Source organism: Microtus pennsylvanicus, chromosome 10, assembly GCF_037038515.1.
Source record: "Microtus pennsylvanicus isolate mMicPen1 chromosome 10, mMicPen1.hap1, whole genome shotgun sequence".
Classification (NCBI taxonomy): domain Eukaryota; kingdom Metazoa; phylum Chordata; class Mammalia; order Rodentia; family Cricetidae; genus Microtus; species Microtus pennsylvanicus.
In genome coordinates this window covers 101,834,479-101,861,022 of record NC_134588.1, presented here as the reverse complement: position 1 = coordinate 101,861,022, position 26,544 = coordinate 101,834,479, and the positions used below count along the sequence as shown (strand labels likewise).

General features: G+C 48.6%; 1 protein-coding gene across 1 annotated transcript; it reads right to left on the bottom strand.

Moving 5' to 3' along the window:
- Positions 1-667: 667 nt before the first annotated feature.
- On the bottom strand, positions 668-26,544 carry Hhipl2 (HHIP like 2). Its single transcript, XM_075987372.1, has 10 exons — positions 26,230-26,544; positions 20,798-21,450; positions 19,047-19,190; positions 17,329-17,660; positions 15,805-15,931; positions 15,395-15,537; positions 10,993-11,074; positions 9,175-9,257; positions 7,906-8,149; positions 668-890 (listed from the first exon to the last, which is right to left on the bottom strand). The coding sequence occupies exons 1-10, from the start codon at positions 26,542-26,544 to the stop codon at positions 668-670; spliced, it is 2,346 nt and encodes a 781-aa protein (XP_075843487.1).

Sequence of the window (26,544 nt, the reverse complement as noted above, 5' to 3'; positions counted from 1 at the left end):
ACTTCATTTAATTGTGTGTTTCGATGATTTGGTATCTGCAGCCAGAGCCTCTGGCAGCAAATGTCCTTTTCCACCAGTTCAAGCAAGAAAATGTACCTGCCGCGGTCGAGTCTGCCTCACTAAGCTGCTGACTTATTTTAAGAACTAAATCTTTCCTGTTACTCTATTTTTTCTCTCTCGGAGTGTGTTGCACTCCAAGACTGACAGAAATAATTTGCAGGCCAGGCAGGAATCCTCTTATGTGGTGACCTAGCGCCACCTACTGATCAGCCGCTTAATAGCAGCCAAGAGGACCTCGGAGGTCCTTTTTTAGGGAAAATAGTTTTCTCCGAGGGCGTTTTACATGAATTCTCCTCTCCTTACTCAGCTGGAACACTTTGCCGGGAAGTCTTATGATCTTTCTATCTTTGAGGTAAATGAGCTAAGACCCATGGCACCAACAAGGAAGCCGAGCGAGACTTTTACTTGCCAGTCCTGCCTCACCCTTCTTCTTTGGCAGCTGTCGCTTCTAAATGACGAGTTCATGACAGACAAGCTAATGCCGTCTCCAGGTGTCCCAAACACAGACGTGGAGAAAGATAGCCCTCCCAAGGGACCTGATGCAACCGTCTTGTCTTTATTTAACCTTTCGGATCAAGATCTCTAAATTTGGGGTGCAAGATTAGTCTCACGGTGCCATGTCGCCGTGGCTCTTCACATCTAAGAGGAAGAGAGTGTCTCCACTGTGGCCGCTAAGAATAGACAGGCTGCTGGCCGGGCGTTGCCCAAAGTCCTTGCTCATTGCCTGCCCAGTGCGAGAAGCGCGAGCTACAGGCACGCACTCTCCAGCGACGTCAGATTCCCCGTTACTGCAGATGTTTAGAGATTGGGACTTCTTGCCCTTGGCATCACTGGGTCAAAACAGTCTGTGTTACTGTGAAGCTGCCCGTCCACCACAAACATTTAACAGTACCCTTGGCCTTTTGCCCAGGAAATGCCAGTAGCACCCCCACTCCCCAACTTCATCATGTTATAATAACCAAAATATCTGCAGATGTTGCAATCGGCTCCCTACCATGGGGGACACAAAATCACCCTGATTGAAAACCTTGTGTCTAGAAACAGGTACATAAGTCTAGTGGTTTGGATGTGAAATGTCTCCATACATTCATGTCTTTAAACACTTGGTCCCAGTAGGTGGCGCTGTTTGGGGAGGCTGTGCTGGGCACGGAGACTTGCTGGGACGTGGGAGGCTGTAGGGACCAAGCTTTGGGTTTATAAACAGGTCCTTGGAACTTGCTCTCCGATTCCTAATTCTCCCCTTACTTCCCTGGTGAGGAACAAGTCACACCAGAAGCTCCGAGCACCACGGATGTGCCACCATTGCCTTCCCTACCATGAAGGACTAAATGATGAGCCAAAATAAACCTCTACTCTCTTAGATTGACTCTATCGGGTATTTGGCCACAGCAGGAAGAAAGGTGATGAGTGGAAGGAGGGGTGGGAGGAGGGGGGAGAGGGAAGAGAAAGGGTGGAAGAAGTGGTGGAGGAGAAGCGGGTAGAGAGGAAGGAGAAAGGAGGGAGGAGGAAGGGTGGGAGGGAACAGGAGGAGGCACTACTGCCACCACCATTTAACACAAACACGTTGCCCCAGGAACATAATGGCTAGGCCACTGGTCTTCTAAAAAGCACAAATGGTGTGCAGAGACCTCTGTTGCCTCCTGCTGTTTAACCCACGAGGAGCCTGTCCTGGCTCTCTAAAGAGACATTTGTTACACACGAAGAAACTGAAGTTCAGAAATGTCAAGTCACTTGACCGAGGTCATACAGCTAGGAGCAGCAGAGCAACCAAGGGAACCAGGATCCCCACCCCCAAATGAGAATTAGCACCCAATCCAGGACCAAAAGTTCTAGAACAGTCTCAGCTCTCAACCGCACTCTACAGTCCACCAGAACTGTCCCAGCAATCTGTCTAGACGGAGACCTGCAGATAAGAAGGTCTAACTACTCTCTGTAAGAAAATCAACCCAACATTCATGCTGGGGGGTTGTACTTCAGCGCTGAGAGTTTCTGATCATCCATTTACAAGATTAAGAAAAAAAAATTATCAGTGATTTTCAATTTTGCTTTCAAATAGAATCATATCAAGGTTTTTTCAAAAGGAATGACTAAACCACACAGTAGCTGAAAGGGACTCTCGGGGACCCGGGGACACTCCAGTGTGCAGTTAGAATTAAGATCCCTGAGACATCCTGGTTCCCGGGCTGAAGGCCACTGCCACCTCACAGGCAATCAGGACACACTGGGATGCTCTGGTGGGAGTGAGTAGCTGGGAGACTTCCTGGAACTTTTTGTGGTCTCGGCTGCTCTCCAGTCCATGAAAAGACCGTCAACATCTCATCAGAGATGAGACCACGAGACATCAGAGTCCACTGTCGCTCCAGGTAGGGGTAAGCCTGGGAACGAGGACAGCAGCGAGAGCTTTGCTCCAGCCCATGGTCTTGCAGGAAACAAGAGAGCACACCTTTCTGAGAATGGCTCACACCTCTCTTCCAGCTCCCAGAGGAAGATTCTCTCCTCCCAGCTCTCTCCTCCCAGCTCCCGGGAAGGGGGAAATGCCCACTCATCAGGTATGCAGAAGCTGTTTAGGCAGCACCGCTGGAACTATGGACCTTTTCTGTTCCTTCCAGTGCCTTCTGATGTCACTGTTTGTACAAGTGGCCCTCCTCTAGCAGGATGGCTTCACCTAGCACTTGCAAGAACAATTAATAATAAAAAAAATTCCATGCCCATTTTCTCATGCATGCTTCCTCAGGACCCACACAAAATGGTTCCATCATCATCTTCTTCATCTTCCAATCACACACACAAAAAAAAAATCAGTTAAAGGGGACAGTAGAACACAGGTGACAGGAAAGAGGTGGAATGCAATAAGAACACAGGCGACAGGAAAGAGAGGTGGAATACAATAAGAACACAGGCGACAGGAAAGAGAGAGGTGGAATGCAATAAGAACACAGGCGACAGGAAAGAGAGAGGTGGAATGCAATAAGAACACAGGCGACAGGAAAGAGAGGTGGAATACAATAAGAACACAGGCGACAGGAAAGAGAGGTGGAATACAATAAGAACACAGGCGACAGGAAAGAGAGAGGTGGAATGCAATAAGAACACAGGCGACAGGAAAGAGAGAGGTGGAATACAATAAGAACACAGGCGACAGGAAAGAGAGGTGGAATGCAATAAGAACACAGGCGACAGGAAAGAGAGAGGTGGAATACAATAAGAACACAGGCGACAGGAAAGAGAGAGGTGGAATACAATAAGAACACAGGTGACAGGAAAGAGAGGTGGAATGCAATAAGAACACAAGCGACAGGAAAGAGAGAGGTGGAATACAATAAGAACACAGGCGACAGGAAAGAGAGGTGGAATGCAATAAGAACACAGGCGACAGGAAAGAGAGAGGTGGAATACAATAAGAACACAGGCGACAGGAAAGAGAGAGGAGGAATACAATAAGAACACAGGCGACAGGAAAGAGAGGTGGAATACAATAAGAACACAGGCGACAGGAAAGAGAGGTGGAATACAATAAGAACACAGGCGACAGGAAAGAGAGGTGGAATGCAATAAGAACACAGGCGACAGGAAAGAGAGGTGGAATGCAATAAGAACACAGGCGACAGGAAAGAGAGAGGTGGAATGCAATAAGAACACAGGCGACAGGAAAGAGAGAGGTGGAATACAATAAGGGTTAAAGACTTACATGGGACAGGGGGATTTAGGAGCTGGGATGGCAGGGAGTGGATTAGCCCAAAGTGTGGATATATGAAGAAGCCTAATTAAAAGCCATTAATTTTAAGAGAGAGAGAGAGAGAGAGAGAGAGAGAGAGAGAGAGAAGATAGATATTGAACAGAAGTACCCCACATGAGTGAGTAATACTGTTCCCAGAAGACATAAGTTATTAAATGAAATCTCAATGCCAGGCAGGCCGTACCTCCCTATGAGTTACTGTTTAAGGAGTCTCCAGAGATACCCAGAACAGTACAGCCCATTACTGCTGCTCCTGGTTGCCCACCATAGATAGATGGTCAGACCCTATTGCTGAAGACACCCCTAACTTTCGATGTTCAACACAGAGAGCAAGAAACTCTCTTGGCTAGCATGCATAGTGCCTGAGGTGCGGTGCAGGCCTCTAGAGGAGAAAGTCACCAATAACCTGATAGAGCTGTGACCCTTGCACGCAACAACACTGATTAGACCACAGAAAGAGCCCCCTGGAATATAAGGGCACAACAGCTAAGCAGGTAACCAATCACTTTCTGATCGGATGTGAGGCCTGCCCCACAGGAGAAATTTCATACCTGGTACTGTAAACCTGAGCAAAAGCCCATGCTGATGAGATTATAGGCCCTGTCAGGCAATATGGGGTATCTCTCTTTTTTCTTTTTTATTTTTTCTTTTTTCCTTGCTAAAGGGTCCTACTATCAACTATCAAACACCTTCTAAATATGCGTGTACCAACAGATCTGTGCTCCTTTCGGCTTTGGTCAGAGAAGCTTCCTTTGGCTGTGGATGGTGGTTCATGTAGAGACACATCACAGGTCAAGGTGCTGAGTACAAAACTCAGGGCTCAGCTGTGGATGGGTCGTCTGTACCGACCTCCCAGAATCCAATGTTTCAGGAACTTCAAAGAAGGGACAGACAGAATGGAAGAGCCGGCAGGGGAGCTGTGGAACGCTGACTTTTGGGTCTGGCACAGCTGCCCCGTGCATCCGATCTCATTAGTTGTGGCTATCTGCTCACGTCCTACTGGAGGAACCCACACTCACGAGCGCGCAGGCAGCACTAATTGGGTTCAAGGGGTAACTGATAAATCAAAACAGAGAACTCGAAGCTGAAGCTTGTAGGGGAGGGGTGGAGGCACTAGAGGGAGCTAGAGGGAGTCAGTAGGAGAGTCGACATAACCGACAGTTGCGCAAGCATATGGAACTCTCCAAGAATAAAAATATCATTTAAAATAAATAAGCGAACAAAAAAGATTCAATGGGAAAGAGGTTCCTAAGATGTTAGCACCTGGGGCTGCTTCTACAGATATACACATGAATGCCAGGCATTCTTACTGTATTTTAGAAGTGACGCAGGAAAAAAAGAAATCCTGGAATTCAACAAAAGCAAGAAGAGGCGCAAAGGGTTGGGGTGGGGTCTGAGGGTACGACGTACTGGTGGGTCCCTCCCTCCCTCCCTCCCTCCCTCCCTCCCTCCCTCCCTCCCTCCCTCCCTCCCTCTCTCTCTCTCTCTCTCTCTCTCTCTCTCTCTCTCTCTCTCTCTCTCTCTCTCTCTCTCTCTCTCTGTGGGAAGGCTCCAGGCCTGCAGTTGCGCGGGTCTGCCGGTGGGAGGCGATGTGGCGCCGCTCCGGCCATCTCTGACGGTGGCCTTGGGAATGTGGCCACCGGGACCTGGACACCGCCCTGCCTGTGGCCGACACGTGGCAGCCTCAGTCAGCCAGCCCAGCCTGGGTCCAAGGTCCTGTCCTGCGAGAAGGCAAGGGCGGGGGAGGGACTCCCAAAATGAAAGTTCTCGACTGCTTTGTGGTCACAGCCAGTCTGTTTTCTTGTGGATGCTAGGATGCCCTGTGTGCACAGGCACTTGGGGTAGAGAGCCAAGAATCTTTTCTGAACTCATGAATTTTCCAGACTCGGGATTTTTCACCCAGATTTCGGGGCCAGGGCCAAATGAAGAACTGTGTCTGGGACAGTCAGGATACACAAACTGGAGGCTTCTTGAAGTGTGTCTGGTCCGACTGGAGATGAGATGAGAAGAGTTTTCCCTTCAGAAAACTTAGAACAAAGGAGGAAGGGAATGTAAGCTATGTTGTTAGAAAGGCTTCACAGCTTAGAACGCTTGAAAATGCTGCCGGCTTGAATAAAATGTCTAATTATAATTCATGTCCCCTATTTTGTTAGTGTGGTTTTAGCTTATCAGAATGTAATGCTATCCAAGGTGACGCAGGAACTCTGCGAATCCATTTACCAAAAACGGGAAGAGGAGGAAAAAAGAGGGTTTCCAAGAAACTTCACGTATGTTATCCGGAGCCACCACAATCGCGTGCACGGCTGTGACTAAGACACCTAGGGGAATGGAGCCCACTCTGTATGACTACTAACCGCTCTCTTAGCCTCCGGCCTCAGGTTAACACCCATATTTTAACCTCTTCAAATGTCTTCTTAACACCCCAACGCTGCTTCATAGAGTCCTGCCCTGAGGGCGCAGCCCAGCACCCGACTTAGCCTGGGGAGAGGTCTCTCCTCAAGGCCGCTGTGGGTGGCAGCGCGGAGCTGTCTCCTGCCGTACACTTGTATCACCGCAGCTGTCGTGACCAGACCTTATCCTTCTGCCCCTGTCGCCGCCCAGCCCCACCGCTTGATCTGCAAGCACCAGCGCATGTGTTTTATTGCGCATGTGTTTTTGTGGAAAGGCTGGGGAGGTGCAGCGCAAGCCAGTGTGCCTATGGCAAAGAAAGAGGCAACTGGTTTCTATCAGAAAACAAACAAACATAGCAAACAAACAAACAAAAAAGTCCAGAGTACATTCATCCCATCTAGAGCAGAGCCCACTTAACCCCTAGAAGTCTTTTAGAAACCACTGTACTGTGCTATAAAGCCCTCGGCCACCATAGCGTGCTATGCTTGTCCTCTTGAAACTCAGCATCCCTCAGTGTTCTGGGTGTAATTCAGGTTTTGGAGAACCGCCAGAACCTCACTTCCTCTCTTAGTTTTTCTTTCTTAAGTGTGTGTGTGTGTGTATGTGTGTGTATGTGTGTGTGTGTATTTTGCCTGCATGTGTATATATGAACCACGTGTGTACCTGGTTCCTATAGCAGCCAGAAGGGGACACTGAATCCCCTGGAACTGGAATTAGAGGTGGTTGTGAGCTGTTGTGTGTGTGTTGGGAACTGAACCCACGTCCTCTGGAAGAGCCGCCAGTGCTATTTCTGAGCCATCTCTCCAGTGCCCCACGCCCCACACACACACTTTAGTTCATAATTCCTCCTGTGGTTAAGAAGCCACAGCCCTTCACTGAGGCCCTCACAGAGGGAAGCGTAATGTTTTGAGATGGACCATTGGCTGACTGCCGTTTCCTCACTGCCAAGTCCGGTCAAAAAAACAAAAACAAACAAAAAAAAGACCACCTTCCTATCTTCCACAGAGATGTACAACAAGGCTAAGAAGTGGAGTCAGGTGATTTCAAGGCAAAGCATACAGAGTCGGCAAATCAGAGGACCCCAAATGCAGTGCAGTTGTGTTTACTAGCCATTGGCTGAGCCCAGATACTGGGAGCTGGAGGATCAGAGTTGAACCTGCTTGTCTTCGGTGCGTGGGCTTCTGTCTGGAGGAAAGAAAGGGGCCATCTATCTTCCAGAGGGCTTACTTAGGGGCCAGTCACTTACAGACAACGGGAGTGTGGAGTGGGCTGCTTAAGCAAGCTGGCTGGAACAAGCTGGATTTCCCACTGCCAAACACTGAGATCAAAGGATGCATCAGGGTAAGCCAAAGTTGATTTATTACTCAGGGTGAAGGGATATCGGATGGGATTCCAGGCAGGTATGCACACAAGAGCACGCCATAAGCCAGGTGTGGGGTCATGCGGGCTGTGGTCTCGCCACAGAAATGCTGCCCACAGACCAAGCTCCTGTGTTCAGCAGTCAGCAAGATTTCCCAGGAGAGAAAGACCACACACACACTAGAGTCAAGCTCTGCCCGCCCACCTCCTCCCAGGTTTCCTGACTGTCTGAGACCCACCCCAGCAGCCAGCAGCAAATCTCACTTTGTGAGGCCTTCTCCTATCTCTGGTCTCATCAGCCAACTTGCCCAAGAGGTCACTGTTGGCTTCTGCCTGGAGACTTGGGCGGTGCCACCTGCCTTATCCCGGTCCTGCCAGTGTTGAGATTCTGCCCCCTCTTGCCCTGAGGACCTGGAGACCATAGTCTGCCTCTCTTCTTGGTACCAGGCCCTCTCGGTGTTTTCTTTCTGTTTGTGGGAGAAGTTGGCTTCCTGCGGGAGCCCTTCTGAGATGCAGCCCGGTCTGAGTCAGAAGCTACGGGGGCATTGGATGATCTTCGAGCCACTTTCTGTGACTCCTCCTTCAGCAAGTCCAAAACCGTGGCTGGAAGGTAAGCATTCATTCAGTGAGAAAGCTGCAACCTGGGGAGTGGCTGTCAAAGAAACACTAAGGGACCTCACAGGCTCTTGCCAAGTTCTCCAAGTTGGCCTCCTACTCTCAGGCTCAAGCAATCCTCCAGTCTCAGCCTCCTGAGGAGCAGGTCCTGTAAGTTCTGCTATACTCAGCTTGCTATGATATTAATTCTTTGCATTGATATTGTTTTACTATCCTTCTCTGGTCTTGCAGTAAATGCCTTCCTTTGTGGACTGGGGTCACTCCAGAGATGGGGATTTCTGCCTAAGATGATATCCTTCCTCTTGCAAGTCTTCTGTGACTCCCCATTTTACCATGAAGAATTCCTCACTTCAGGCTCCCTCACAGTGCCCTGCACCCCCTTTTGTGCCAGACCCTCATGATATATTTAGCTCTCCATGTCCTCCTATGATTTGACTTGGAATTTGTATAGGTCAGAGATACTGAACATCCTTTGTTAAATAGCTTAGAACCTCCTGCAAAGCAAGTACTAATAAATATTGTCAAGTGAATGAATACATAAATAATTACATGAATGAATGAATGAATGACTAGAGAACAACAGATCACGGTAGAAGCAGGTATCTCTCCCATTAATTCCAGTTGGCAGGAGAGATGTATATACTGAACTACAAGTTATTAATCCTCATAACTCTTAAAAGAGAAACTGTGACCATTGGAGCCCAAGATGGCTCAGTCATTAGAGCACTTGCTGCTCTTGTCAAAGATCCAGATTCAGTTCCCAGCATCCACACAGCGACTCACAACCAACTGGAGTTCCAGGGGATCCATAGCCTCTTGCTGGGCTCTGCAGACTCCTGCATTCACACAGTGCACGTCTATATTGCAGGCAAAACCTCCGCACACAGAAAATAAAACAAATAAATCTCACCAATAGAAAACCATGGAGGTAGGAACCCCCCACCCCACCCTGGGGATTTGTTAAAGATGTGACTGCACCAAAGACTAAAACCAAAACACAGAAGGGGACTCACTGGCAAGCGGCCGGAACCGGATCTTCTTAGTCTTGGTTTTCACGGGCACTGGCTTGTATTTGCACTTGCCTGGTGGGGCTCGCCTAGAAACACGGGCAGGAAGGGTGATGACCCAAGAATTAAGACATCAAGGTTCACTAGAACTGGGGCGGGCCCTTTCTTGCCCACAGGACTGGGTGGATGCTATAGGAGTGGGCTCAGAGCTAGATGCAGAGGAAAAAGGGTACTCGGGGCCTTCAGCAGGCAATGAAAAGGGGAGGACAGCATGGTGACAGGCACTGGGTCCACATCAGAGCAGCTCAGGACACCTTTCAAAGTCTCAACACATGCTTCTATGAAATGCAATAATAATAATAACAATAACAAGAAGAAGAAAGAAGGGGGAGGAGGAGAAGGAGGAGGGTTTCCAATGGCTCACAGGGAGATAGTGAAGTTTGAGAGCTGTGTGCCTGGCACACCATACGTGATTGATAAAGAATGGAGTTTAAAAAAAAAACGCAGCCGGGCGGTGATGGCGCACGCCTTTAATCCCAGCACTCGGGAAGCAGAGGCAGGCGGATCTCTGTGAGTTCGAGACCAGCCTGGTCTACAAGAGCTAGTTCCAGGACAGACTCCAAAACCACAGAGAAACCCTGTCTCGAAAAACCACAAAAAAAAAAAAAGAAAAGAAAAATGCTTGGACAAGGCCCAGCACATAATAAGAGTTCAGAAGATGATTGTAATGATGACGGTGATGATGGTGATGATGATGATGATGATGATGGTGATGATGGTGATGATGGTGGTGATGATGATGATGGTGGTGATGGTGGTGATGATGGTGGTGATGGTGGTGATGGTGATGATGATGATAATAGCTGTTACAAGGGCAATGGCGAATCACTTTAAGGAAAATCCCTTCAAAGGGTCCGGCGCAGACCCTAAGGATGGCCCTCCTCTCCAGCTACCATCATGCTCATTCCTAAACTGCACATGTTCAACTCCTGAAACAAACGGACTTTGGGCACTGAGCGGGAACATCCCTGCCAGCCCTCTCTGCCTTCACTTTGCTCCAGCCCTCTCTCCGATGTCACCCTCACCCCATGTAGGCCAGTGTGCTGACCCAACTGGCTTGCTATCTTCTTGGCATCCGGTCAACATGTGTGTGCATAATGCTTGCTGTGGTCTCCCTGGTGCATGGATAATAAATGCCGACACGAAAAGAGGTGCAAACAGCCAGTCTTTGTGGCTCACACCTACAATCCAAGCACTCAGGGGGCTGAGGCAGGAGGACTGCTTTGAGTTCAAGACTACATAATGAGTTCCAGGCCAACCTAGACAATAAAATGAGACTCCCCTCTCAAGAAGAACAACAGAAGTTTACACCTGCCTTCCGTCTGGTTCTTCACAGCTGCTCTTGGGAAAGACAATTATCTCCTCAGCAAACTTAATCACCAGAGTGTCAAAGTATCATCACCCACCCAGAGCCCTCAGAAGGCTGGACTGCTCAGGCCTGAGAACAAGAGCTGTGTGCAGAAACAGACCACAGTGGAGGCTGCCCAGACTGAGTTCACCCTGTGCCAATCCACACGCTACTCTGAGCAGGGCATCTAAGGCACTGCCTTGGGGATCAGCTGAACCTCTCCCAGGAACTTCTGAGATTACACAGACAGAAAGCCTAGTTGTTACGTTATGCTGGACCCTGGGCAATGACTAAATCTATTTGTCAGTTATCCACTGAATGACACCTCAGGCTGGGAAACAAGTCTCACAGGGAGTACCAATCCGTAGACCTAGCTATGAGCTAATTCCTGAGAAGAAAATGACACCAACCCTTACCTCGAGGGGTCGACAAATTTGTAAACAGATCCGTGTGCTGCATAGGCGCTTGGGTAGGAAGTGGCCAGGAAATACAGCTCCCCTAAGGAAACAGGAGTCAGCAACAAGAACACATACCATCTGGACACACAGAAAACAACCTAATGCAACTGTGGCACTAAAATCTGTGAATGCCATTGATGAGCTCTGGACTCCTGCCTGTCAGCCTCTCATGAGGCTGCAGGTTTCTTGGGGAAAGTTTGTAGATGGAGGCTGCTTGTTCATTCTCAGCTGCCCAGACCTGAAATAATCACACAGAAACTATATCAATTGCAATACTGTTTGACCAGTAGCTTAAGTGTATTTCTAGCTGGCTCTTACATATTAAATTAACCTGTTTCTATTATTTTATGTTTTACCACAAGGCTTGTGGTTTACCGGCAAGGTTCTAGCGTGTCTGTCTCCTGCAGCAACTCCATTGTGTCTCTCTGAGTCCACCTTCTTTCTCCCAGCATTCAGTTTAGTTTTCCTGCCTACCTCTATTTTGCCCTGTCATAGGCCCAAGAAGCTTCTTTATCCATTAACCAATAAAAGCAGCACATATGCAGAAGGACCTCCCACATCAAAAGTTCATCTCTGAACCCCCAAAGACTATCTCAGAGCAAGGCCCAGTAGAGGCCACTCCATGTGTGTATTGGATCCACCAGGCTTTTTTCTCTATCCCTTCTTTCCTCCTGGAAACATCAATGAAGCTCCACTCCCTTCTCCAGTCATTCCACACAGGTGAGGCTTGGGTGCAGGCTGGGGCCAACTGCCAGGCGCTTTAACTCTGCCCCTTCATCCCTGTGTCCTGTCAGCCTCACTCTGGCATTTTCTTTCTCAGTCCACCCCCACCCTTCCGATCTTTCCCCTTGGTCTTCTCCACACACCCCCATCCCAAACATCCCCAGCCATACGCTCCAGTGTCACTTCTAGAAAGAGCCCGCTTCCTCCCAGTCCTTCCTACTTGCATGTCAGGAAATATCTTCATTCTTGTCTGATTTCACCTGGCTTGGCACCTGCCCAAGAGGAGCATGGTTGTGTCTGAGGGTGGGCCTCGGCTCCAGTGTCCCATTGGTAATACTAGACATAAATTATCATAACACCAGTTCTGAACTGTGCTACCCCAGGTGGCCTCCCAACCTACATACAGACCCAGCTAGTCATTTATCGAGAAGACAGAGCCACAGTGCCTCAGAGAGGTGTAGAGGGACAACCAGTGACTAGTGCTTTGTGTGGAGGAGGGGAGGATCTGTATATGTTCACATGTATGACGTGCACACGTATGCAACAGCATGCGGAAGCCAGAGGTTGACCTTGAGTGTCTTCCCTGACTACTCTCCAGCTGCTTTTCTGAGGCAGGGTCTCTTATGGAATCAGGACCTAGGCTGGCTAGGCCACTGAGCTCCTGGGTCCGCCTGCCTCTGCCTCTCCAGCACTGAGGTTATAGCTGCACACTGCCTCACCTGGGTTTTACCTGGGTGCCAGGGAACTGAACTCAGGTCTTCATGCTTGCCTGCAGGCACCCAACAACCGAGTCAGTTCTCCGGCCTTCTCTTCTTCCTTATCTCTGGCACACGAGCCTCGGCCACTCTGCCAACGTGACACAGTGCGCAGTGTATCAGATTCACTTACACGGCTCATGTGACTTTTTGTCCCCTTTGTGGAAGACAATCGGGAAGTTGCAAATGTGACAGTTCTACGGCTGTATTTAACAGCTTTCGTCCTCAGATCTGTAGAGAACAGTGACCATGTGTTTCTCTGCAGCGTGAGGCTCTTAGTGTCTGCTGAGTCTGCTACCCAGGGTGACAAGTGTTGAAGACACTGTGACTTCACATACTGATAACGTAGTTTGTAGCTGTTCTGAGAAGAGGTCCAAGGAGTTGGGACACATCCTACTCTGGATTCAATTAGTACTATCTGACTGAAACGCCAACACCAAACCCCTCCAAACTATATAGAAACTCCACAGTTGGGGACAGGGCTGTCTCACTGCGTGTTCATTTTCCATGTCTACAGCCTGTATAATGTATATGTTGTGAACATGCCATAGACTTCCAGTTCTATCTTTAGGAAGGAGATTACAAAAGGCAAATTTTATCTGTGGTATCCAGCTAATATCTTTAATATCTATTTTATATTCTATTTGTTAATTTTGTGTATGTGAGGGGCATGTATACCACAGTAAGTATGTGGTGATCAGAGGACAATTTTCAGTTCTCTCTCTGGGATCAAACTCAGGTTGTCAGGTCCAGTGACACCTCAACCAGCTGACCTGTCTTGCCAGTCCCTTAATACCTGTTTTAGGCAGAGAGATAGCAGTAACACAGGGAAACTTGCTGCAAGCATCCTTCCTTAGATCAGCTTACAAACAGGCCCACGAATAGCTTGGGGCCAGCCATTCACTGAGCCTCACTTCAAGTCTAAGGGCTCCACGGGTAAACTGTGGCAAGAGAGGAGGCAGAAGGCTAGGGCCACTGAAAAACCGCTTACCTAACACAGCAACTGGTGCAGGGGACAAGGACCTTCTCATCTAGAAGAGCCTCAGTGGGAAAGAATACACAAAAGACATGAAGTGGAGCCTGCTTGGTGAAGGTGCAAGAGAAAGGAGCTCGCCTGGGGGCAGCTTCTAGGGCCTCAGGGCTGACCTGGGACAAAGCGTTGGCCAAGTCCCGCTTCCCAGAATTCAGTCGGGGCCACTAGCTTTGTTTGCCAGGAGTCCTGACTGTTTTCTTCTTGTGACAGATGCCTACAGCCTCTACACAGCAAACCTCCGAAGTCAGGGTTCTGCCCTGTTTCAGAGAAGCCAGCCTCCAGAAGATGCACGTCTCTAGGCAGGCCAGCCTCTGGGGGTGGGGCTTTATCTACCTTTTGGGGGGATCCAGCAGAGATGCCCCACCAGGGTGGATGGCTTGCACCAATCCATTCTCTCTTCACTGAGCAGACTTCTGCCAGCCTCTGGCGTCTCTACTTCTTTATGTATTTGGATTCCCAATTTGCAACTCACATAGACTTCCTCTATTTAAATTCTTGACTCTCCCGAAATACCCTCTGCTGTTATAGAATGTTCCTCTCAAAGTATCTATCTAGCAGCTAAGTGAAAGAAAAGCAAGAGGGCTGACTGGATTTCCTTATTACTTACTCAAGCTAGGTTCCTGTGCAGTCACTCTGAGGACCCAAATGGAAGGAGGCTAAACTCAGAGACTTGCAACCCTGGCTTCACATCTATGAAGAATCTCAGGTATCTATAACTCATAGACACTCGGCTTTGATATCTGTGCTCTCTGTCTCTGTCTCTTCGTCTCTTCATCTGTCTGTCTCTGTGTCTCTCTATTTCTGTGTCTATCTCTGTCTTTATGTATGTCTCAGTGTGTGTGTCTCTCTCTGTGTGTGTATGTGTGTGTGTGTTCTCTGTGTGTGTGTATGTGTGTGTATGTGTATGTATGTGTGTGTGTGTGTGTATGTATTGTAAGACAAGGTCTCATACATCCAGATTAGTCTCAGACTTGCCCTGTAGCTAAGGAAATCTTGAATTTCTGATTCTCCTGCCTCCATTCCTAAATATTAGTATTACAGGCATGCACCCAGAGCCTCAGGAACTCTAGCAACAAACTCCATCCACAGCCTATGGCACCATCTCATTACCTTTGTGCCACTATACATGTTGACAAAATATCCTGTGTGTACTTAGGTAAACAAAATGTAATTTCTTTAAAATATTAAATTTTAACCTTTCAAAATGAAACATTAACTAATGGAATGCTGAAATTAAAAATGAGATCTCTGGCTCTGTATTTTTAAGAGTACACATGTTCCTCAGACATGAATACATGCCTTGGCTTCAATGATCAATGATGTTCTTAGCCTCTTCTGTCAACTAACCTTGCTGCCTACCCGCCCCCATACACCTTTGACACCCAGATCTCTTTCTTACTAACCCTAGGCAGAGTCAGGAAGACCCTAACCCAATCAATGATCACACATCTCCTCCCACCCAAGGGGATAAGAATGCGCTGCGCATTTAGTCTGACCCACTGGTGCCTTGCCCGCGTCATCATACATTGTTTTAAAATAAAGTCAGCAGAAGGGGAGTATGTGAGCCTCTCCAAAGTCAGAGATAAGAGCACAGAGCCCCTCATGAGGAAGTGAGCTCTTCCACCTCAACAGGGTGGCATGTGGGACAATCAACAGCCAACCTGTTTCCTCCCCGGACACCGGAGATAAAGGCTGCACCACCTGGACACCAAGGTTACTAATTACCCAGCGTGTTATGAGACTCTGCCCATGGACTGCCGTGAGAGAAGCGACTGTTCAAACAACAACAGACAAGCAGCCAGAGCCCATGGTTACGGAAGAACAACCCAACAGGACTGCAACAGGTTACCCGCTTCGTCTTCCGCAAAGGAGATGATGAACTGGCTGTAGGTGCTGATCAGCCCCGGGAAGGCACAGGACGAGTTGCCCAGGCAGATATCTTGCTTTCTCCATTTCTTGGTTTTCCTATCTTCCTGCAAAGCCATAAGTCGACTAGATGAAAAATAAAACCTTATGTTGTAGGAATCCGTATTTCCACTTCAGAGATTATTTTCCCACCAAGAAATGGGGGTCCTTAAATATTAGCCCTGGGTCTTAACTGAGCATGGTAAAGCACACCTCTAAGAAGCAAGAGGATCACCATAAGTTTGAGACCATTCTGTTCTCCATAGTGAGCTAGCTGTAGGTCAACCAGAAATAGCAGTACCCTGTCTCAAAAAGCAAACAAATAAATAAAAAGGTAAATAAATACTTCCTTACCCGCTCATGAAGTCCCCGAAGATGTAGAGGCCGTTAAGATTGGGAGATTCACACCCACGGTAGACATACCCTCCCGTGACCGACTTGCCCACTTCATGGCCATAAGCATAGATGGGCAAAATGTCATCTATCAGGACCGAGAAAAAAGAACAGAGATTCTGCCTCGGTGGAGCGGTCTAGGGAATCAAACATGAACTTCTGAATTCAATTGTCTGATTTAGCTTTTGGCCACCAGTAAGCCAGACAACTGACTCAATTGTTTTTAGGTTGTGTTTGTTTTTTTCTCAACAGACCAATCACAAATGCAAGCTTCCCTTTAAATCCCCTCCCTGGTTCCCTTCTTAGACTCATGGAAAATACTCAGGTGTTAGCATATGGGAAGTCTGAAGACGTGGGTGGAGGCAGAAGGGTCAATAAGCATAAAGTCAGGCTGGGTTATGTGAGACCCTTCCTCAAGCGCAGGAGGAAAAGGGAAAGGAGGAGGGAGAGGAAGAGGAGGAGGAAGAAGAGGTGCTAGTCAGTTTTCAACTTGGAAGCAAGGGAAGCTCCTAAACAGCCCTTGACTGTTGATTTTGAGGGGCTGCTCTCTTCCCTATGTGTGGAATACCATTTTAGTGGACCGTCCCAACTGGGAGACTGTGTTTAAAGTTTATGCAGCCATCAAGTTTGCTGTACCAATGGTTCTTAAAATAGTATGCCTAAAAGTCTCTCAAGGAACTTCTTTAAAGCACAGTCACTTCCTCTACCCCAGCTCACCCAAAATGTAAATGCGTTATGCCCGGCATACACCAGCTGAACCCATCTTTTAAAAGGAGTTTTACATTGATGCACTGAGCCCTTGCCATGAAGACTACTTTCAGGAGCTGGTTCAAGTCTTCCCTCACTTGGGTCCCAGGATCAACTCAGGTTTATCTACCGAGCTGTCTCACTGGCCCCAAATCAATATCAACTGGCTTATCTTCTATTCCAGAGTTGGCCAACATTCCATTCTGTAGATCAGAACCTGTGTGCCAGTGATCTGAGCAGAGGAAGTTGCGATAGAGAGAAGGGTTTCGTGTTGTACTCAGGAGGCTGCGGCTGGAGGATCATGGATTTAAGGTCAGGGTCAGTCCAGGCTTATTCAGACCCTGTCTCAAGAAGCAGAGATAAAAACAAGCCTCACAGTAGTCAATGAAAGGCAGCCACAGGGAGCTAGAACAATAGGAAAATAACTGATCAGCCAATATTAGGGAGCTACTCCCCGCCCCCTGTGGGCTGTCAGAATTGGCTCTGAAATCACAGTCTTCCAGCCTCTGCCTCTTGCACTGGAATTCTAGGCAAGTACTATACCCAGCAGGATCGACTTTCAAACAAGCATGGCCAAAGTGTGTCTGGTGTCACTGTCTGGGGCAGCAGAGGTAGCACCCCACAACCCAACAATCAGTTACCATGGAGATAGCCTTCAGGGTACTCAGGTTGTGTACCGCTGTCTCCACTGGCAACCTAGTCAACTCATTCCAAAAGCCTAGACAGCGTCTTACTTACCCAAGGAAGCGTTGTGACAAAGCCTCTTATCATAACACTCGAATCCTTCCCTTGCCCTCCAGCCATAGTTCCCGCCTTTGACAATGAGGTCAACTTCTTCAAACTTGTTCTGGCCCACGTCCCCACAGAATATCCGACCCCGGCCCTGGCGGGTGACGGGGTCCCCTCGGTCCACAGCACAGCGCCACATGTTTCTGACCCCGTAGGCGTAGACGGCAGGGTGGGCCCCTGCCTCAGAAACAAAGGGATTGTCCAGGGGCACTCGATACGGCCGGCCATCCTTGCCTGCCCCATTCACATCAATCCTCAACACTTTCCCCAGCAGAGAGCTTCTGAAAGACACAAAAAGCCAAAAAAGAGGCCCAGGTGAGCAAGGACCAGAAGAGAGATAGGGGGTGGGGAGGATGCGGACACGAGGGGTGGGAGGGGGGTGCAGATCACACTGAGAGCTGGTGCCAGGAGAGAAAGCTAGGTGAAAGTGGCCTACTTGGTTCTTTTAAATCTGTACAAGACGCTTAAGAGTTCCTCATCTCTGGCTCAAGGAGATCTACTCAATAATGCGACAGGATCCTGCACCACATAACCCTCAGTGCTTCAGCTTTTGTTTTCTCTCTTAACGATGGGTGCTCTCCAATTCAGTCTAATATTATAAATTTGAAAATAAGTAATGGCTTTATTTTTCCCCAGACAGCAGTGTGCTCAGGAAAAAGACTTTTTTTTCTTTTTTGAGAAGATCTTGGAACGAGTTTGACTGCTGTAGGCAAATAACACCGTGCGGCATTGCTGCTGTAACCATACATTTTATGAACTATTACGCACATGGTTCTTGGTCAAATCCCTGAGGGACAGCACTCGGCAGACACTAGCTTAGTATGACTGACATTAATATTTTACTCCTATGAACAGCGAGCACAAGCGCTTCCTGAGTCAAAGGGCAGACTGGCGTGGGTGGCTCTGATACCAGGGTGCCAGTCTTGGGCTCTGCCATTTACCTACGGTTCCTCTTTGGCATGGCTGTAAAATGCAGACCATGACCCCTACACTTCACAGGGGCCTTTCATCCACGCTTACACGAGGTCTGGTACTGGTGTCATTACAACTAAAACGGATGAAGCTTTTCTTGCCCTTTAGCATGTCAGGTTCTCCAGAATAATATACAACCCAAATGAAGCGGTCGCTGGCAACATACTGGGCGCTCAGTATATATCAGCTCTGATCAGCTGGCTTCCCGTGTGTCTCAGGGCCTAGGACAGAGCTGGGGACACACTGTCCAGTACTACTGTTACGTCGAATTAAATGGCGGTTGTCATAGACCATCCTGCTAGCATTCAATTTTTAAATTCTTTTCTACACAGCGCTGTGGTAGTTATAGTAAGTATTTATTTATTTATCTATCTATTGAGACAGGGTCCCGCACTGTAGCTCTGGCTGTCCTAGAACTCACTCTACACCAGGCTGGCCTCACACTCAGAGATCCGCCTGCCTCTGCCTCCCAGGTGCTAGGATTGAAGGTGTGGGCCACCGCACCCGGCTGCATTAAGTATTTATAATATTAACTAGAAAAGTATTCTGTACTATTTATAAGACAGACACCAAAGGCCCCTCTCCCTGGCTCCAGAGGAAGGGACTGGATCTTCTGAGTTGGACTCTGGCAGAAAGAACACTGTCCCAGAGGAACTCTCAAAAGGAGCAACAGCCGCAGCCTCCATCCTGCTTACTTGTTCTGAGCATTTCCAAACTTGCCAAAGGGATCCCCAGCCTGCCCTCCATCCCCAGTGAATATGTACAGATAGCCATCCAGGCCAAAAAGAAGCTGTCCACCATTGTGGTTTGAGGCTGGTTCATCTATCTCCAAGATGACCCTGGAAGAGAAAAAGAAACTAGACATTAGGTTTTGGCAAGGCTGAAGCCACATGTTCTCAAGACACCCAGAAGTTGCTTGGCCCAAGCCACCAAGATCTGCAAAAGTTAGCTGAACCTGGCTTCAGTCTCCAAGGACCACAAAGGAGGTGTCTTGGGGCATAAGGGTCCCCATGTTTCCTGGTATATTTCCTTTGTGAATCTTTTATCTTTTTTCCAGTACTAGAGATTGAACCTAGTACTTTTACACAAGTCAGGCAAGCAGTCTGCATCCCTAGAGGTTTGTGGTCCTTTCTTCTCTCAAACCATGACCTCGCAAGCTGAGACACAGCTAGGGTGACAGCCAGTCATCTGCAGGGCTTGCCTTACTCTCTCTACTCCACCAGAACTTCCTATTCCTTCCTTAGAAAGGCAAATGTGGCAGGTCATTCTGTTCTTTCCAGTCCTTTAGTCTGTCTATAATGGGAAAAGAGCCAGGCAGGAAGGAGAAAGAAAGGGAGAAGACAGAGTTACGGAGAGACAACGATGACCTTGGAGCCAGCTAGAACTAGTGTCTCATCTGTCCTGGTGAGCAGCATGGTGACAGAGTCACCTGTGTGGAGAGTTGCAAATGAGTGACTGTCTCTTTGGACTGCCTTCTGGGCTTGTGTACAGGAGACTGTTGTAGGGAGAGAGCCAACTTTCTAGATTGGTAATGGATGTGGGCGAGCACAGCCCACTGTGGGTATCCCATCCTTAGACAGGCGGTCCTGGGCTGTATAAGGAAGCTGAGAATAAACCAGCTACCAAGTGCATCCTCTATTGCTCCTGCTGTACTTATTGACTGTGGAATGAGTCCCTCAGTTGGAGGTAAAGCTGCATGGAAAAGCAAGCAGGTCTACCTTCAAGTTACTGTCTGAGGTCCTGCCCTGCCTCCCCTCCTCTAACTTGTTGCTCGAGGGACCCATCACAACCACAGAATGAAACTATTGCATCATTTACCCATGCACAAATAGCTTTACGGCCTTAGGCCATAGCTACCATGCAAGTGAGAAATCCCATACTAAATGCAAAGGGTTTGATTTCTAGTGGTCACACAATTAGTTAGAGGCGACTGTTGTGTTTAATATATGATCTATAATCACCTTAAAATTCCTTTGGGCTGCCAGTCCTGGCTTCTCCTTGGGAAACACAAGCAAACATGACTCTAACTAGGGCAGTCAAGCAAGGGCTACACCCCATGAGGACGCTTCTCTCTAGACTTACCCAGGTTGTTCTCATTCATCAGTACTGACTCAATATTTCTTATGTGTATTAATCTTTCCTTGTAAGTATGTTTTCTTTTCTGTACCACCTGTATGCAGTACCAGCAGATGCCAGGAGGGGGAGATCGTATCCCCTAGAACTAGAATTACAGATGGTTGTGAGCTGCTGTGTAGGTGTTGGGAACTGAACTCAGGTCCTCTGCAAGAGCAGCAACTGCTCTTAGCCCCTGAGCCATCTGTCCAGCCTGTTTTCTTAACATTTCAGGCTAGTGCTCAGAACCCAGGCCCATTCCTTCACCGTCACCCCAAGAATGGATGGGCATCATTTGGGAGCATGATTTCAGGTTCTCATAAGATTGTCTCACCTCTCTGATTTGGGGTCCACTTTGTTAGGGTCAGACAGAGAAACCTTCATCTCACTTATCCGGATTTTCTCCACCTTCCTCTTGCCCAGGCATGAGTAATAAATGTACAACTTGCGGTTGCGGCGGAATTTGGGATGAAAAGCCAGCCCCAAGAATCCTCTCTCATCCCCAATCCACGGTGTGGTCAACACCATGCTCTTGAGGTCCAGGAAGGGCTGCTCCAGGCGACTGCCATCAGGGAGGTAGACCCACACCACGCCTACCTGCTCAGCAACAAAGAAGCGATGGGTGCCATCCCCAGCATGGACCATGGCCACGGGATTCCTCAGCCCATTGGCCACCTCGGCCAGGCAGAGCTGCAGGCAGCCCTGGTGGTCCTCAGCTACCATGCCCAGGTTGCGGTTGAGTTGACTGTTCCTCAGCACATTAGGGAAGCAATAGTCCTCGTCAGGAAGGTTGAGGAGGTGGCAGAAGCGGGCGCCATCCTTTCCATGAGACTCCTGGAGGCTGCGGTCATTGGTTAGCAGGGAGATGGCAGAATGGCAGTTGTGATGGAAGGCGTAGCAGTAGTCAGAGCAGAGGCCAGGAAGGTTCCGGAGGGGCGTCTGAGGGTTCTCGGCATCATAGAGGTGGGCCGCATAAGGAGAGCACTCCTGGAAGAGAAACCAGAAATTTGATCTCAGTTTGAGCAAGCAAAAAGAGAGGAGCAATGGTCTAGTAGGGAATCTGGATTCTGGAGGTTTGCCTACAAATTGCTATTAATCATTTCCCCAGGACCCAGCTTTCTAACAGAGTTGATAAACCTGGAGGAAAAAACCCTCATATATTCACCACACTGTGCCTAGCATTTCAGCAGCTTAGATCTTTTCCAAAATATTTATTAGCATATATTAAATTTTACATAATAATGGGTTTCATCATGACATTTTAAGACACATTTATAATTCACGACATCACCTTTCCTGTCTCCTTCCCATTCTCGCTGATCTCCTTCTTTCCAAATAGCACCCCATCTACTTTCAGTGTGTGTGTGTGTGTGTGTGTGTGTGTGTGTGTGTGTGGTGAATTTTGTTAGGTCTGTTTACAGGACAATGGGTGAGGGTTTCTTTACAATAGCAAGGCAGCTTATCTGTGGTTATACCACTGAAGAAAACATCTCTCCCTCTCTGACCAATCGTTAACTAGGATATAAATCCTCAGGGGGTGGGATCCCATGAATCCTCCCCATTTCGTGACAGGCTGCTAGTTAGATCTTGCACAGGTCACCATAGCTCTTAATAGCTTAGTTCTTGACACTTAAGATTCTATTAGCTGGGTGGTGGTGGCACATGCCTTTAATCCCAGCACTCAGGAGGGAAAGACAGGTGAATCTCTGTGAGTTCAAGGCCGGCCTGGTCTACAGAACAAGTTCCAGGATGGACTCCATAGCTACTGAGGAACCCTGTCTTGAAAAAACTAACCAAGCCAAACAAACAAACATAAATTATATTAGATGGATGAATAGCTTTTAAAGCTCTATCTTTATTTATGTGTATATGTGGGTGTTTATGAATTTATGTGCACCATGTATGCAGGCATTGGCAGAGGCCCAAAGAGGGCATCAGACCCCTTGGAACTGGAGATGCAGGTGATTGTGAACCACCATATGGGTGCTAGAAACCAAATGCTAGTATTTTGCAAGAGCAGCAAATGCTCTTAACCACTCAGGGAAAACCTCTCTATCCCAAAAAGAATATTTTTTAAAAACAATGGTATTACATCTTTCAACTCTTCCTTTTCCTCAAGGTGAAGCAACATGGCACAAGTTCCGTGTCTATTAAACCCAGACACCTAGCGTTAGTATTTCCCATTCTATGTTCCTTCACGTTTGAAATAGTTAACAAGTCAAGTTTATATAATCAAAGATCTCGCCCAGAGATTTAGATGTTTAGTCATTCCTTCATGTATTTAACATTTGTGTTTGACATAGGCAGGGCACTATGCTGGAAGCTATAGGTTTCTTTGTCAAATCTGGCTTTTCAGTAATGAGACTGCATATAAGCATATAAGGCTTAAATGTCCGAAGGAGTATCTGCTGATTGACCTCATAGAGTCTAGGACCTGGGCTACAGCAATTTCAGAGACAAAAGTGGTGTACAAGTTCCTTCTGTTTGTGTGTTGCTTTCATTGGTTAATGAATTAAGAAACTGCCTTGGCCTAGTTGATAGGTCGGAACTTAGGTAGGTGGAGAAAACAGAACTGAATGCTGGGAGGAAGAAGGGCAGAGTCAAAGAAGCCAAGGATCCTCCACCTCAGACAGACACCAGTTAGAATCTTGCCAGTAAGCCACAGCCACATGGCGATACATAGATTAATAGAAATGGGCTAAATCAAGATGTAAGAGTTAGCCAATGAGAAGTTAGAGCTAACAGCCAAGCAATGTTTTAATTAATACAGTTTTCTGTGTGATTATTTCGGGTGTAAGCTAACCAGGAGGCCGGGACAAACAATTGGCCCCTCTTTACAACACAACAGAATTCTGTGGGTCTACCATCAGCTCCCTGTAGTGCTGGCAAACAGAGGCAAGGGAGACTTGGGAAGTAAAAATGGCGGTTGCGGTGGTTTGAATGAGAATGGCCCCTATTGGTGCATAGATTTTAATATTTGGTCCCCAGTTGGTGGGATTGTGGCCTTGGAGGAGGTGTGTCATGGGGGGGGGGGGGGGGCTTTGTGGTTTCAAAAGTCTCAGGGACTTCCAAGTGTTCTCATTCTGCAAGATGAATCAAGATGGGATCTCTTGCTGTTCCCTTCACTTGGCCTTCATGGGATCTAACCCTCTGAACCCATAAGCCCATGCTTTCTTTTATATGTTGCCTTGGCCATGGCATATTATCACAACAATGGAAAGGTAACTAAGACGTAAGGTTGAAAGGACAGAATTTGGGACAGCAGGATAGAGGTGATCCTGTCAGCCAAGCATCCCAGACCAATGGCAGTTCTCAATCCGAGCAACTTGTCCCCTTTACAGAGGGATAGAATCACTTTTCATGTTTATTAGAGTTCTGTGGTTCTCACTTATTTCCCCTGATCGGACACCGTAGAGCAAGCCCTTGGCAACCAGGCAGGGGGAAACAAAGGAACCCAGAGATGCACAGTGTCTCCCCCTGGACTGTCTGGTCCATCCAAGGCTGTTTGTCAGAGGAGCTACACAAACCAAACTGATGCACTCTCTAGTGTCAGCTCACTCTTGGAGACTGAAGCAAAGAGAGAAGAGAGGAGAAATAGGGCGAAATGATGAAATACTGGGGAACAGCACTGACAGCGGAAACATAACCATCACCCCGGCATGCTAAGGCAGCCATTTAGAGCTGGCCAAGATGTTTTGACTCATCTCAGAAACAAAACCAGCGTTTCTTCAGGGGGAGAAACTCGGGCCCAGAAGATTCTCTGCTGTGTGACTGTCCCCTTGCATCTCTCCCGTGTGCAGGCCCCACGAGCAATGGTGAGCAAAGTACACAGTCAGCTTCTCATGGAGCTCATACTTCCTGAAGTTCAGAGAACCGGTGCAGAAAGGGGCCAGACATGACGCTGGTGCTTTACTCTGCTGTGATGTAACCAAGAGGTCCTGAGACCCGAAGCCAACAGGACTCCAGAAAGGCAAGGGTCGTAACTACCTGCAGAATCACTTTCAGGTCTAGACCACAGAGTGGGGGGAAGTAGCAAATAGACACACATAAGGTGACATCATTCTTCAAGTCCATGAAACAAGGGAGCAGCTGAGTGTGGCTCCTGAATCGGAGAGGACTCGGGAAGGAGGGAGGTTTTCAGTAGAGGACTCCCATGCTACTTGTAAAGCCCAGCTCCTGGGGCTGAGGAGGCGGCTCGGTGACTGAAGAGCTGTGCTTACATGAGGACCTGCGTTTGTATCCCAGCCGGGCGACTGTGCCTGCAACCCCAGCACTGGACCAGAGGCAGAGGACAGCTGGAGCTCACTGGCCAGTCACCTACCTGAGTGAGGGGGTCCCAATTTTACAAGAGACCCTGTCCCCAAACATAAGGTGAAGGGTGATGGAGAAAGACACCTGACAGTGAGCTTCAGTAAAGACACACATACACACCACACCACACCACACCACACCACACATGAGAACATGTGCGTGCCCCTGCACACACACACACACATGCACACACATACACACCACACCACACACGAGAACATGTACGTGCGCCTGCACACACACACACACATGCACACCACACCACACCACACCACACAAGAGAACATGTGTGTGCGCCTGCACACACATACACACACATACACACCACACCACACATGAGAACATGTGCATGCTCCTGCACACACACACACACACACACACACACATGCACACCACACACGAGAACATGTGCGTGCGCCTGCACACACACACACACGCACACACACACACATACACACCACACACGAGAACATGTGCATGCGCCTGCACACACACACACACATGCACACACATACACACCACACCACACCACACGAGAACATGTGCGTGCGCCTGCACACACACGCACACCACACATGCTCATCTCAGAATCAAATCTCCAGGAAGCAGCTAAGGGATAGTGCCTTGGCATGAGAGCACAGCCCCAGGGCAATGCCACCAAGGTGGCCGCCCTCTGACTCAAACTGTACTGTGATGCCTGCCTGGGATGCCTGTGCCCATGCCTAGAGCTGGGGAGGCCAGTATTCTTGGGAACAGTGACCATGGTGGAAAAGAAGCCCTGGGACAGCCACACAATAGCACTAACTCTGGGAGATATCAGGTCAAAGGTCAGCCTGGACTTCCATCACATCACGAGAGTGCTGCTTTCTTAAGCAGCTTCTCCCATTGGCACCCTCTCCCCACAGACTGGCATGTGTATGCACAGCCTGTACCCTCTTGTTTTCAAGCTCTGCTCACCTAAGGTGATGCCTCCCAAGTGTGGATTTTGGCTACTGGCGAGCCTGGAGCAGAGAAACTCTGAGTCATTGCCGCCCAGCAACTTGAGGCTCTCTCCCTGCAGCCCAGGAGTTCTGCAGACAGAACCCCAATTGCCACCGCTGCCACTGCCATAACAGAAGCTCCCTTTGCAAAGTGCCCACCCTGGCAGGGGCCACTACCGTCTCCCTTGCATGATCCATAAATGCCACAGGCATGCTGTGTCCAGCTCTCTGGTTCCTATCGGCAGGACAGAGCAGCTGCCCTGAGAACCTTATGAATGCCTCTCAGACTTCTGCTGCCTGGGAAAACACCTCAGAGGGAAGAGTATGGAGAACCAGCGCACACCCTCGCCCCAGCTCTCCAGGGAGGCACCTGGCAGGAGCGCCCTACTCCAGGACCTGCCTCTCAGCCCAGCACTCTAAAGCCAGAAAGCACTTTTCCAAACTGGCTCTCTCCCCTCCTTATAGGAAGACCCACCTGGCAAAGGATGTCTTTAATGTAACCTCCACACAACTCGTGGCCCCTCAGGTCAAAGTAGTTCATGATGTCCCAGTACCGGGCAGCGATACGGTGGTCCTTGCGTTGATCACAGCAGCCGAAGGAGTTATAGTCCGAGCAAAACTCCAGGTGGAGAGGAGGACGGAAGGGTGGCCCATAATCCAAGCACTGGGGGTGTCCCTGCAGCAGGCCCACCCAGCCCAAGAACGTGAGGCCCAGGTAGAAAATACCAGGAGAGAGCCATGGGGCCGGATGACCAGGAACAGTGTGTGGGCTAGTATGTTTTCCCAGCAT

Coding starts and splice junctions, on each gene's coding strand:
- Hhipl2 (XM_075987372.1), bottom strand. CDS start 26,544: ATGCTGGGAAAACATACTAGCCCACACACTGTTCCTGGTCATCCGGCC. Junction 17,661..19,046: donor TTTGGAAATGCTCAGAACAA/GTAAGCAGGATG, acceptor TGTGTCTTTCAG/AAGCTCTCTGCTGGGGAAAG. Junction 15,932..17,328: donor TTGTCACAACGCTTCCTTGG/GTAAGTAAGACG, acceptor CGGTCCTGATAG/ATGACATTTTGCCCATCTAT.